Genomic DNA, 14,686 nt, shown 5'->3' with positions numbered 1-14,686 from the left:
GAGTTCAATCTTGGTTTCATCAGACCAGAGAATCTTGTTTCTCATGGTTTTAGAGTATTTTAGGTGCCTTTTGCCATGAGCCTTTTACTGAGAAGTGGCTTCCGTCTGGCCACTTTACCATAAACACCTGAATAGTGGTGTGCTGCAGAGATGGTTGTCCTTCTGAAAGGTTTTCCCATCTCCACAGAGGAACTATGCAGCTCTGTCAAAGTGACCATCAGGTTCTTGGTCACCTCCCTGACCAAGGCCCTTCTCCCCCGATTTCTCAGTTTGGCCGGGCAGACAGCTTTGGATCAATGGAAACAGGATGCACCCAGGAACTCAAATCCTTCTGTTCACCTGATTTAGAATTCCTCACAATCAAATGTAGACCGCATTATCTACCAAGAGAATTCTCTTCGATTATAATCACAGCCGTATATATCCCCCCCCAAGCAGACACATCGATGGCTCTGAACAAACTTTATTTAACTCTCTGCAAACTGGAAACGATTTATCCGGAGGCTGCATTCATTGTAGATGGGGATTTTAACAAGGCTAATCTGAAAACAAGACTCCCTAAATTTTATCAGCATATCGATTGCGCAACCAGGGGTGGAAAGACCCTGGATCATTGTTACTCTAACTTCCGCGACGCATATAAGGCCCTGCCCCGCCCCCCTTTCGGAAAAGCTGACCACGACTCCATTTTGTTGATCCCTGCCTACAGACAGAAACTAAAACAAGAAGCTCCCACGCTGAGGTCTGTCCAACGCTGGTCCGACCAAGCTGACTCCACACTCCAAGACTGCTTCCATCACGTGGACTGGGAGATGTTTCGTATTGCGTCAGACAACAACATTGACGAATACGCTGATTCGGTGTGCGAGTTCATTAGAACGTGCGTTGAAGATGTCGTTCCCATAGCAACGATTAAAACATTCCCTAACCAGAAACCGTGGATTGATGGCAGCATTCGTGTGGAACTGAAGGCGTGAACCACTGCTTTTAATCAGGGCAAGGTGTCTGGTAACATGACTGAATACAAACAGTGCAGCTATTCCCTCCGCAAGGCTATCAAACAAGCTAAGCGTCAGTACAGAGACAAAGTAGAATCTCAATTCAACGGCTCAGACACAAGAGGCATGTGGCAGGGTCTACAGTCAATCACGGACTACAGGAAGAAACCCAGCCCAGTCACGGACCAGGATGTCTTGCTCCCAGGCAGACTAAATAACTTTTTGCCCGCTTTGAGGACAATACAGTGCCACTGACACGGCCTGCAACGAAAACATGCGGTCTCTCCTTCACTGCAGCCGAAGTGAGTAAGACATTTAAACGTGTTAACCCTCGCAAGGCTGCAGGCCCAGACGGCATCCCCAGCCGCGCCCTCAGAGCATGCGCAGACCAGCTGGCCGGTGTGTTTACGGACATATTCAACCAATCCCTATACCAGTCTGCTGTTCCCACATGCTTCAAGAGGGCCACCATTGTTCCTGTTCCCAAGAAAGCTAAGGTAACTGAGCTAAACGACTACCGCCCCGTAGCACTCACATCCGTCATCATGAAGTGCTTTGAGAGACCAGTCAAGGACCATATCACCTCCACCCTACCTGACACCCTAGACCCACTCCAATTTGCTTACCGCCCAAATAGGTCCACAGACGATGCAATCTCAACCACACTGCACACTGCCCTAACCCATCTGGACAAGAGGAATACCTATGTGAGAATGCTGTTCATCGACTACAGCTCGGCATTCAACACCATAGTAACCTCCAAGCTCGTCATCAAGCTCGAGACCCTGGGTCTCGACCCCGCCCTGTGCAACTGGGTACTGGACTTCCTGACGGGCCGCCCCCAGGTGGTGAGGGTAGGCAACAACATCTCCTCCCCGCTGATCCTCAACACTGGGGCCCCACAAGGGTGCGTTCTGACCCCTCTCCTGTACTCCCTGTTCACCCACGACTGCGTGGCCACGCACGCCTCCAACTCAATCATCAAGTTTGCGGACGACACAACAGTGGTAGGCTTGATTACCAACAACGACGAGACGGCCTACAGGGAGGAGGTGAGGGCCCTCGGAGTGTGGTGTCAGGAAAATAACCTCACACTCAACGTCAACAAAACTAAGGAGATGATTGTGGACTTCAGGAAACAGCAGAGGGAACACCCCCCCATCCACATCGATGGAACAGTAGTGGAGAGGGTAGCAAGTTTTAAGTTCCTCGGCATACACATCATAGACAAACTGAATTGGTCCATTCACACAGACAGCATCGTGAGGAAGGCGCAGCAGCGCCTCTTCAACCTCAGGAGGCTGAAGAAATTCGGCTTGTCACCAAAAGCACTCACAAACTTCTACAGATGCACAATCGAGAGCATCCTGGCGGGCTGTATCACCGCCTGGTATGGCAACTGCACCGCCCTCAACCGTAAGGCTCTCCAGAGGGTAGTGAGGTCTGCACAACGCATCACCGGGGGCAAACTACCTGCCCTCCAGGACACCTACACCACCCGATGCTACAGGAAGGCCATAAAGATCATCAAGGACATCAACCACCCGAGCCACTGCCTGTTCACCCCGCTGTCATCCAGAAGGCGAGGTCAGTACAGGTGCATCAAAGCTGGGACCGAGAGACTGAAAAACAGCTTCTATCTCAAGGCCATCAGACTGTTAAACAGCCACCACTAACATTGAGTGGCTACTGCCAACACACTGTCAATGACACTGACTCTACTCCAGCCACTTTAATCATGGGAATTGATGGGAAACGATGTAAATATATCACTAGCCACTTTAAACAATGCTACCTTATATAATGTTACTTACCCTACATTATTCATCTCATATGCATACATAGATACTGTACTCTATATCATTGACTGCATCCTTATGTAATACATGTATCACTAGCCACTTTAACTATGCCACTTGGTTTACATACTCATCTCATATGTATATACTGTACTCGATATCATCTACTGTATCTTGCCTATGCTGCTCTGTACCATCACTCATTCATATATCCTTATGTACATATTCTTTATCCCCTTACACTGTGTATAAGACAGTAGTTTTTTTTGGAATTGTTAGTTAGATTACTTGTTCGTTATTACTGCATTGTCGGAACTAGAAGCACAAGCATTTCGCTACACTCGCATTAACATCTGCTAACCATGTGTATGTGACAAATAAAATTTGATTTGATTTGACCCGAGCTCAATTTCAAGTCTCATAAGAAAGGGCCTGAATACTTATGTAAATAAGGTATTTCAGTTTTTTATATTTCTGATCAAATTTGCAAAACATTTGATAAACCTGTTTTTGCTTTGTCATTATGGGGTATTGTGTGTAGATTGATTAGGAAAACATTTTATTTAATCCATTTTAAAACAAGTCTAAAAAAATGTAAAGATGGAAAAGGGTCTGAATACTTTCCAAATGCACTGTGTATATACACTACCGTTCAAACGTTTGGGGTCACTTGTCCTAGTTTTGTCCTAGATTTCCATGAAAACATACATGAAATGAGTTGCAAAATTAATAGGAAATACAGTCAAGATGTTGACAAGGTTATAAAAAATGATTTTTAATTGAAATAATAATTGTGTCCTTCAAACTTTGCTTTAGTCAAAGAATCCTCCATTTGCAGTAATTACAGCCTTGCAGGCCTTTGGCATTCTAGTTGTCAATTTGTTGAGGTATTCTGAAGAGATTTTACCCCATGCTTCCTGAAGCACCTCCCACACATTGGATTGGCTTGAAGGGACCTTAAGTACCATACGGTCAAGCTGCTCCCACAACAGCTCAATAGTGACTGTGCTGGCCACTCCATTATAGACATAATACCAGCTGACTGCTTCTTCCCTAAATAGTTATTGCATAGTTTGGAGCTGTGCTTTCGGTCATTGTCCTATTGTAGGAGGAAATTGGCTACAATTAAGCGCCATCCGGGGTATGGCATGGCGGGGTATGGCATGGCGTTGCAAAATAGAGTGACAGCCTTCCTTCTTCAAAGCTATGAATCATATTGGTGAAGACTTTACCACTACGTTCTTTTGGTGGTTGATAATAAATTAAAATGTGGATTGGATTAATGACATCTATTATAATCAACAGAGATTCGTGAATGATACTGGGGATGCAGTAAAGGGGTTCTCTGACCAATTATCTGCCACCTCCCTCATGACCTGGTAAAATAGACTGACTCTCGATATGTTAATTGGCAGAAAAGGGCAGGGTATGTAGAATGATTGGGGTTCATTGCTGTATGTTTATTTTTTGATAACACAGCTCCAGACGATCAGTGACCAAGGCCCTGGCTGGTTTAACTTCTTATGGCTGCAGGGGCAGTATTGAGTAGCTTGGATGAGAGGTGCCCATAGTAAACGGCCTGCTCCTCAGTCATAGTTGCTAATATTTGCATAGTATTATTAGTACTGGATAGAAAACACTCTGAAGTTTCTAAAACTGTTTGAATTACATCTGTGAGTATAATAGAACTCATATTGCAGGCAAAAACTGAAAAATTCCACTTCCTGTTTGTATTTTTTCAGGGGGTGGCAGATTTTCAACCAAGCTCTCATTGAAATTACAGCAAGATATGGATGAGTTTTCACTTCCTACGCCTTCCACTAGATGTCAACAGTCAATAGAACTTTGTCTGATGACTAATGTGAAAGGGGGGGTCGAATGAGACAGGAAATAGGTCATCACTGCCACGAGTTGACCATGCTTTCACCATGCGCGTTCACATGGGAAGGACCTGCGTTCCACCGCTCATCTGAAGTCATTCTAATTCTCCGATTGGAACGTTATTCAAGATGTATATAAACATTCTAAAGATTGATTTAGTACATCGTTTGACATGTTTCTACTGACTGTTACAGAACTTTTGGACATTTCGTCACGTTATAGTGGATGCGCTTTGTGACTGAAATTGTTTACCAAACGCGCTAAACAAAGTAGCTATTTGGACATAAATAACGGACATTTTCGGAACAAATCAAGCATTTATTGTGGACCTGGGATTCCTAGGACTGCATTCTGATGAAGTTCATCAAAGGTAAGGAAACATTTATCATGTATTTTCTGGTTTCTGTTGACGCCAACATGGCAGCTAATTTGGCTATTGTTCTGAGCTCCGTCTCAGATTATTGCATGGGTTGCTTTTTCCGTAATGTTTAAAAAAAATCTGACACAGTGGTTGCATTAAGGAGAGGTATATCTATAATTCCATGTGTATAACATGTATTATCATCTACATTTATGATGAGTATTTCTGTTGAAACGATGTGGCTATGCAAAATCACTTGATGTTTTTGGAACTAGTGAATGTAATGCGCCAATGTAAACTCAGATTTTTTTATATAAATATGAACTTTATCAAACAAAATATGCCTGTATTGTGTAACATGAAGTCCTATGAATGTCATCTGATGAAGATAAAATTAATCACTAACCTTGAATTCTCTCTATTTCTGCTTTTTGTGAAAATGGCTGTGCTTATTGTGGTTTGGTGGAGACCTAACATAATTGTTTGTAGTGCTTTCGCTGAAAAGCCTATTTGAAATCAGACACTTTGGTGGGACTAACAACAAGATTAACTTTAAAACGATATAAGACACATGTATGTTTTAGGAATTGTAATTATGAGATTTCTGTGGTTTGAATTTGGCGCCCTCTATTTTCACTGGTAGTTGTCATATTGATCCCGGTAGTGGGATTGCAGCCATAACAAGTTGACCACATTAGCTCACGAATTAGCAGAGAACTCAGGGGTGGATAAGTCTCTAACAAATTGTTTTGACAGTGTGTTTGAGAAATGGAAAAATGTCATAATCACTGTGTTGTGGGCAACTTTCACCTGTATGAGTGTTTTGGTTCTGTGTGGATGTTATTTGATTCCGTGTATGAGAGGTTTGATCACCAGGACTCTGGAGAGGTCAATGACGCAACAGATGGTGAGGTAAGGACCGATTCCGAGCATCAGTGGGATGACGAATACAGGCCTCCAGGCCTAGGAGATGGCGTCGTTTCTTTTAACGGATATAGGCCTATAACAGTCATTGATGAATATCGAATGTACATACAAGTATTGGTTTGGATTATCCTTGTATACAATTGATGTATCAGGGTGTATTATTTAGTCATTAAGGGTGGATTGTTGGTGGAATTTATATGTTTAAATGAATGAACAGAATGTTCCACCCTGAAACTATATAATTGTATGTAGTTGATTAGAATCATCAATGAAATACATTAGAATCATCCACTTATTATTGATGTGTGTAGTCTGTCAGTAACCTTATAATAAATTGTGTGGGTAGTTTTAGTCAGAATTAGTGTATCTGTACAATATGTCTCTATAGTATCTTAAACACAGACTGTCTGAGCAAGATTTGGTGCAGACCTTGGCTAGGGGCCACAGAGATTTGGAAAGGGCAGTGAGTGCTTCTCACGGTCCCTAATCTTTGTCGGCTGGGTATTGATACAGTATGTACGTAGGATACCTACTGTTTGTGTGCAAATGTATGTGCATATGAATTATGTTTGTGTGCAAAAGTATGTGCGTAAGGAGCTAGTATAAAATTTATGTTTTTAATACAATGAACTTGCACGCCTGTGAATAAACATTTTGACTATTTTAGCTGGGCCTTTGTCTGTTTCATTCAAACAGTATCCTACAAATTATGGGTTGCAGACTGAGTAGTATAATTGATTTGGTTATGAACATTGAGAACATAATTCTCGTGACAAGATCCCTTTTGCCCTGTACAAATCTCCCACTTTACCCCCACCAAAGCACCCCCAGACTGACACATTGCCTCCACCATGCTTGACAGATGACGTCAAGCACTCCTCACGCATCTTTTATTTTTTTCTGCATCTCACGAAAGTTCTTCTTTGTGATACGAATACCTCAGATTAGTCTGTTCATAACACTTTTTTCCAATCTTCCTCTAGCCACTGTCTGTGTTCTTTTGCCTACATTAATATTTTATTTTTATTGGCCAGTCTGGAATGTGGCTTTTTCTTTGCAACTCTGCCTAGAAGGCCAGCATCGCGGAGTTGCCTCTTCACTGTTGACGTTGAGACTGGTGTTTTGCGTGTACTATTTAACGAAGCTGCCAGTTGAGGACTTGTGAGGCGTCTGTTTCTCAAACGAGACACTAATGTACTTGTCCTCTTGCTCAGTTGTGCACCGGGGCCTCCCACTCCTCTTTCTATTCTGGTAAGAGACAGTTTGCGCTGTTCTGTGAAGGGGAGTAGTACATAGCGTTGTGCGAGATCTTGAATTCTTGAAATCTTAAAATGATCAACTTGGTTTAGCTAACACAATGTGCCATTGGAAGACAGGAGTGATGATTGCTGATAATGGGCCTCTATTGGCCTATGTAGATATTCTATAAAAGAATCAGCCATTTCATCTATGTTATTTCATAGTTTTGATGTCTTCACTCTTATTCTGTGGTCATCCTGTCTGGGTTGGCACCCCCCCTTGGGTTGTGCCATGGCAGAGATCTTTGTGGGCTATACTCAGCCTTGTCTCAGGATGGTAAGTTGGTGGTTGAAGATATCCCTCTAGTGGTGTGGGGGCTGTGCTTTGGCAAAGTGGGTGGGGTTATATCCTTCCTGTTTGGCCCTGTCTGGGGGTGTTCTCGGATGGGACCACAGTGTCTCCTGACCCCTCCTGTCTCAGCCTCCAGCATTTATGCTGCAGTAGTTTATGTGTCGGGGGGCTAGGGTCAGTTTGTTATATCTGGAGTACTTCTCCTGTCTTATCCGGTGTCCTGTGTGAATCTAAGTGTGCGTGCTCTAATTCTCTCCTTCTCTCTTTCTTTCTCTCTCTCGGAGGACCTGAGCCCTAGGACCATGCCCCAGGACTACCTGACATGATGACTCCTTGCTGTCCCCAGTCCACCTGGCCGTGCTGCTGCTCCAGTTTCAACTGTTCTGCCTTATTATTATTCGACCATGCTGGTCATTTATGAACATTTGAACATCTTGGCCATGTTCTGTTAAAATCTCCACCCGGCACAGCCAGAAGAGGACTGGCCACCCCACATAGCCTGGTTCCTCTCTAGGTTTCTTTCTAGGTTTTGACCTTTCTAGGGAGTTTTTCCTAGCCACTGTGCTTCTACACCTGCATTGCTTGCTGTTTGGGGTTTTAGGCTGGGTTTCTGTACAGCACTTTGAGATATCAGCTAATGTACGAAGGGCAATATAAATACATTTGATTTCATTTCATTTGATTCTACAATGTAGAAAATAGTAAAATTAAAGAAAAACCATTGAATGAGTAGGTGTCCAAACGTTTGACTGATATATATACACACACACACACACACACACACAGTTGAAGTTGGAAGTTTACATACAGTTAGGTTGGAGTCCTTAAACTTGGTTTTTCAACCACTCCACAAATTTCTTGTTAACAAACTATAGTTTTGGCAGGTCAGTTAGGACATCTACTTTCTGCTGGACACAAGTAATTTTTCCAACAATTGTTTACAGACAGATTATTTCACTAAATCACAATTCCAGTGGGTCAGAAGTTTACATACACTAAGTTGACTGTGCCTATAAACAGCTTGGAAAATTCCAGAAAATGATGTCATGGATTTAGTAGCTTCTGAGAGCTAATGACAATATTTGAGTCAATTGGAGGTGTACCTGTGGATGTATTTCAAGGCCTATCTTCAAACTCAGTGTCTCTTTGCTTGACATCATGAGAAAATCAAAAGAAATCAGCCAAGACCTCAGAAAAAAATTGTAGATCTACAAGTCCTTGGGAGCAATTTCCAAATGCCTGAAGGTACCACGTTCATCTGTACAAACAGTAGTAAGCAAGTATAAACACCATGGGACCACGCAGCCATCATACCGCTCAGGAAGGAGACGCGTTCTGTCTCCTAGAGATGAATGTACTTTGGTGCGAAAAGTGCAAATCCATCCCAGAACAACAGCAAAGGACCTTGTGAAGATGCTGAAGGAAACAGGTACAAAAGTATCTATTTCCACAGTAAAACAAGTCCTATATAATCTGAAAGACCGCTCGAAGGAAGAAGCCACTGCTCTAAAACCGCCGGGAAAAAGCCAGACTATGGTTTGCAACTGCACATGGGGACAAAGATCGTACTTTTTGGAGAGATGTCCTGTGGTCTGATGAAACAAAAATAGAACAGTTTGGCCATAATCACCATCGTTATGTTTGGAGGAAAAAGGGGGAGGCTTGCAAGCCAAAGAACACCATCCCAACCGTGAAGCACGGGGGTGGCAGCATCATGTTGTGGGGGTGCTTTGCTGCAGGAGGGACTGGTGCACTTCACAAAATAGATGGCATCATAAGGGTGGAATATTATGTGGATATATTGAAGCAACATCAAGACATCAGTCAGGAAGTTAAAGCTTGGTTGCAAATGGCTCTTCCAAATGGACAATGACCCCAAGCATACTTCCAAAGTTGTGGCAAAATGGCTTGAGGACAACAAAGTCAAGGTATTGGAGTGGCCATCACAAAGCCCTAACCTCAATCCTATAGAACATTTGTGGGCAGAACTGAAAAAGCATGCGTGAGCAAGGAGGCCTGCAAACCTGACTCAGTCACACCAGCTCTGTCAGGGGGAATGGGCCAATATTCACCCAACTTATTGTGGAAAGCTTGTGGAAGGCTACCCGAAACGTTTGACCCAAGTTAAACAATTTAAAGGCAATGCTACCATATACTAATTGAATGTATTGTAAACTTCTGATGGAATGTGATGAAAGAAATAAAAGCTGAAATAAATCATTTTCTCTACTATTATTCTGACATGTCACATTTTTAAAATAAAGTGGTGATCCTAATTGACCTAACAGGGAATTTTTAGTTTTACAAAATATATAAATATAACTTCAAAGGGCTCCTTTACTAGCGTACCAATGCATGTTCGTCCACTAACAGCATATTTCCAGCCTCCAAAGAGTGGTGAATGGAAAGAGGCATAATTTACACAAAACGTGTAGTCCTAATGACATTTGGTAATTGTTATTAGGCTATAATTTATGCGTCCACTATTTTTCGTGCGTCTTCGTATCGGCCACCCATCTCTGCCTTGGCAAAATGTCAGTGTTCTTGTCGAACCACATCGCATTTTGGTGCGTAGGCTATACCACCCGTTTAAGTCCATTCACATATTTGTCATGCCTCTGACATGCGGTAATGATAAATTATAGTATAATAACTAACAGTTTTCTTGACATTTTGTTTTACGTTTTACTTTCACCCCTGGTTTGCTTCAATATGACTGGTTTCACATTAGTCTCCAGGGATCGTGAAGAAAAATAATCTAAAACAATTGCTATGTGAATTTACAATCCCCTTCTCCAAACGGATTACTCATTTTCCCAGCTCTTGTCAATAGCTCTTATCAATACATAAATTACAGTGCAAGGAGAATGGTATTATTTCTATCGGAAAAAAAGATAGTAGATGCTTTTTCCTCATGGAACCGGCAGGTTCGCTCGACCTTATTCATGGTTTCCTCGCGCTTAAAAGGTGGTGGAATAATTATGGAATTAAATCAAGGTCAGAATACGGCTTTATCTGTCGAAACCTCAGCCACACCTCCATATCTGTGATCTCCACCGCAAATGAATAGTGGGTGAATATGCTATTCTCATGCTTAAGTATGCATAGAGAGAAAAGTGCATAAAAAGGGAATTACGTTCCATTTACTCGCACTTAACTCGGGTCGGAATTTCCCCATAACGCATTAGCATTACAGTGGAATGGTAAAACATGGTGTGGTATCTAAACCTGACAGATCTATAATCTATAGCTCTTCAAAAAAGCTCATCAAAGCCCTGTTAGCGCAGTTCCCATAGACTCTGGGTGTAAAAATCACAGACTCGGAGGAACATTATAAAGCAACAGGCTGTGTGTGAGTGTGTGAGAGTGTGTTCGTATCCAAAACAACTCTAATTGCACCTTGGAAACAAAGAGCAAAATGCAGCGTGAAACGACTGACGGTCAGACAGAAAGATGGGAGCAGACAGATAGAGAGAATGTGAAAAACAGAAAGGGAGAGAAAGAAAGGGCTCAATCGCTGGGCCATTAACCCGGGGTGTGTAGAAATAAAGGAAAAAGCAACGAGAGGAGGCAACACTCACTCTCAAATGAGCAGTCACAATACAGACGATGACCAAAAGGACAAGAGAGCCGGGGACACACACAGACACACAGGGAAGGAAAAAGAGGTAGAGTGAGGGAATGTGTCCAATTGTTTGCAGGACTAAAATGCAGGTAGAACAACCATACATTCAAGTGTCATTTAAATTATTATTTGGGTATATTTTGTTTTTGTGCCCATTCGTTTAGTAGTCAGTTTTGAAAAAATATATATAACACATACCTAAAAGATTATCAAAGATGTCAAGTATTGGTAGATGTGGATTTAGGTTACTCTAGCTATGCATCCTCCTTAACTTGCTCATTTAGCCTCTAACCCCCTTGTCAGTGATTTGGGTCAAAGGAGTCTTGTACATGGTGATTCCTAATGGGCCAATAGGAGACGAGGTATCAGGCCGGAGCTGAAACACTAGCGTCACTGATGACTCTTAGTTTAAGTGTGTAAAGGGCTTGGGTCAAATCAGTTGGTGCTGAAGATGTTGGGTTAACCCAGTTAAGGGCTGGACCTGTTGGGTCAAAAATTCTTCTTTACAATGACAGCCTATGTCTCGACAGACTGGGGAAGGGGATAAACATGGTAACACTTCTCCTATACCTGTATATTATATATGCCATTTAGCAGACACTTTTATCCAAAGTGACTTACAATCATGCGTGCAAACAGTTTATGTGTGGGTGGTCCCGGGAATCGAACACACTAGCGCCATGCAAGGGCCATGTTCTATTAAAAGATGCACAATGCAGAAATCGCTCCATTTCCTGGTTGCAAAAAATTTGAATAGTTCACTTAATGTCAGTTTATGTGACAAAACAAGCAAGTATAGTGTAGAGAATCATTGTACCATCTAAACTGTTGTGAAATATATATTCTATAACCAAAAATATTGTATTTTCAGCCGTTTGAATATGGTGTACAAAACCGAAAGTAAAAGACGCTAAAACGTAACTTAAGAACGGGGAGCATAGAAATAGTGCACATAGAACAGATCTACTGCTTCTTAAACTTGCTTTCAATGAGAAAGAAATGTGTGTTATATATCTGTCAATGTGAATTTGGTCGGGTCACCCAAGAAGATATATATTGCAGCTTTAACTGAGCTACAGAGGACCACATATATTTCCACTGTAATTACACTATCAACAACACATAGTTACACAAAACATAAAAGCGCACCATGTTTCTGCATCCTCTACTCACCCCTCCTCCATCTCCCTCTCTCTGTCAGTCTCTCTTCCTCAATGTCTAATATCCTGTTATCCTCCGGTTAGGGTCTTATCTGAGCTGTTGTCTAGTTCTGTATTATCACAGGGTTAACAGGATTTGCTTTTCAGTGTTGCAACAAATAGCTAATAACACCAACCTACAGAAGCGTACCTCTCTCTGCACTGTTAATGCTTCACACAACACAATGCAGATTGATAACAAACAACATGTAAACAAAATGATAATGGTAATTCATTTAACAATTATGAATGATCAATTAAGTAACCTGTTACAGGGAGTAAGAAAAATATTCAATTTGGACAGTTGTGTTATTTTTCCACTTGTACAATGTTGGAATATTCAGTGATAAAAAAAAGTTCAAGAGTACACAGTAGTATAAAAAATTGTGGCAAAAGCCATCATAACTGTAAGTACAATACTTCAGTGCACCAGCATACTAGTGGAACGACTGTAGACTAGAGTCTGCAGCAGTTTATGGACCCTTACTGATCCTCACTGCTCTGCAGGGGGTAAGATACCACACATTTCGCTGCTTTCCTCACCTCATCTCTCTCTACTTCCTAATCTTCTTTCTCGGCCACTTCTAACTCTCCCTTTTCACGCCCTGTTGCTCCTCTCCCTCCCACCTTCTATTTCCCTCTCAGACCTAGTCCCTCAGCTCAGGTATGTGGGTTTCATCCGTCAAAGTTATCCTCTCATTCAGATACTCTCTTTTTCAGTAAAAATCCAAGAGGTACACTTGTTCCCTAAATAACTACTACATATGACAGCCCACTACCTTTGTTTCACACAGATGTGCTTGTACTGACATAGAAGACGCCACCACACCAAATAGCAAATAAAAACACCCAAAGTAAGGTCTTCATTAGAGAACGAGACAGCAAGTCGTAGTGCACATGCACACTGTTCAATGCCTAAATAACATCACTGTGCTAACTTTCTTTACACTCCACCGACAGTTTGTATACATACAGAATATGGATCAGAATAGTCCATGTACTTACTCAGTGTCAGGGTGATAGGTGAAACACTCAGGGAGGTACAGCTCTACTAAATCCATGTGCTCTTTGACACCATACTCTGAGGAGCAACAATCCCTGTCAGCTTCCTCTTTCTTTCTTTAGTTGGTCTGTGTCTCCCTACAACTCTTTCTCTGTGTCTCTACCAATCTCTGTTTTTCTCGTATACACACACACTTTCACTGGAGCAACAGTCACTCTCTCTCGCTCCCTCGCTGTTTCTGTTTCTCATGCGCTCACTGACTTCCCTCTAGCAGCAGTGTTGACACTCCAGCCAGTGAGGTCTTAACTGTTGTGGCTCGCTCTATGATAGAGCACTCTAAGCTAGGGCTGGCCCTCATGAATATCCAGGAAGTATTTTGCATGCCCCTCCCCCTGTACCACAATGTCGGCATTTGATTGGCCACCGTCTACTCCAATGAGAGCCGGCCAGACTCTAAATCGGAATTTCTGGTAAGGATCTCGCTCTTTGTCCTAATAAAAACATTTTCCATTAGTACATTACAGCCTGGGAGGCTAGCCATTTAAATTAATTGTTGCATTTGAATAGAGTTGCAGTTGAGATGTGTGTGTTCGTGCGTATTTGCAGGGTTGGGGGGTAACCGATTACATGTAATCAGTTACATATAATCTGATTTAAAAGAAAATGTATTCAGTTACATTACCAGCATAAATATTGTAATCAGTTTACAGATACTTTTGAAAAATGTGATTATTATATCTTGGATTATTTTTAAATTGATAAAGCATATTTGCCATTTTTTTTACCTTTGTTTTCTCAATGACATTGAATTCAGCATTGAAAAAAGGCACAAGTTTAAGTTTCTTCCACCTGAATGAGTCTGACCACAAGTCAGAGACCACTATGATGACAAACCAAATGCATTTGATGAGTCCTTTTTGTCTTCTAATGCCTCTTAATGGGAAAGTAAAAGTAACTGAAAGTAATCAGATTACGTTACTGAGTTTGGGTAATCCAAAAGTTACATTACTGACTACAATTTTGGACAGGTAACTACCCCCTTGGCACTGGTTGAATCAACATTGTTTCAATGTCATTGCAATTAAATTACGTTGAACCAACTTGGAATAGACGTTGAATTGACGTCTGTGCCCAGTAACTGTATCGGATTACATTTAGAAAGTAACCTACTCATCCCTGCCTGTTTGTAGTGAGGCCAGTGAGTTCTGAAAGCTTTTGTCCTACTGTGATGATACCTGATCCTTAAGGACATTCTATACATACATCTATCTAGGTTGTGTCCATGTCCTACTGAACAACAGGT

The 14,686-nt window shown here is 41.9% G+C and overlaps 1 protein-coding gene across 1 annotated transcript in view; it reads right to left on the bottom strand.

Moving 5' to 3' along the window:
- LOC112250390 (estrogen-related receptor gamma) overlaps positions 1-13,696 on the bottom strand; it is a 39,276-nt gene extending 25,580 nt beyond the window's left edge. Inside the window, exon 1 of the mRNA XM_024420487.1 lies at positions 13,386-13,696. Coding sequence (XP_024276255.1) covers positions 13,386-13,441 — 56 coding nt within the window. The 5' untranslated portion in view covers positions 13,442-13,696. The remainder of the gene's footprint in view (positions 1-13,385) is intronic.
- Positions 13,697-14,686: the final 990 nt, after the last annotated feature.

This window comes from Oncorhynchus tshawytscha, linkage group LG05 (genome assembly GCF_018296145.1).
Source record: "Oncorhynchus tshawytscha isolate Ot180627B linkage group LG05, Otsh_v2.0, whole genome shotgun sequence".
Lineage (NCBI taxonomy): Eukaryota > Metazoa > Chordata > Actinopteri > Salmoniformes > Salmonidae > Oncorhynchus > Oncorhynchus tshawytscha.
The sequence above is the reverse complement of the archived record's forward strand: the minus strand, read 5'-3'. Positions and strand labels throughout refer to the sequence as shown.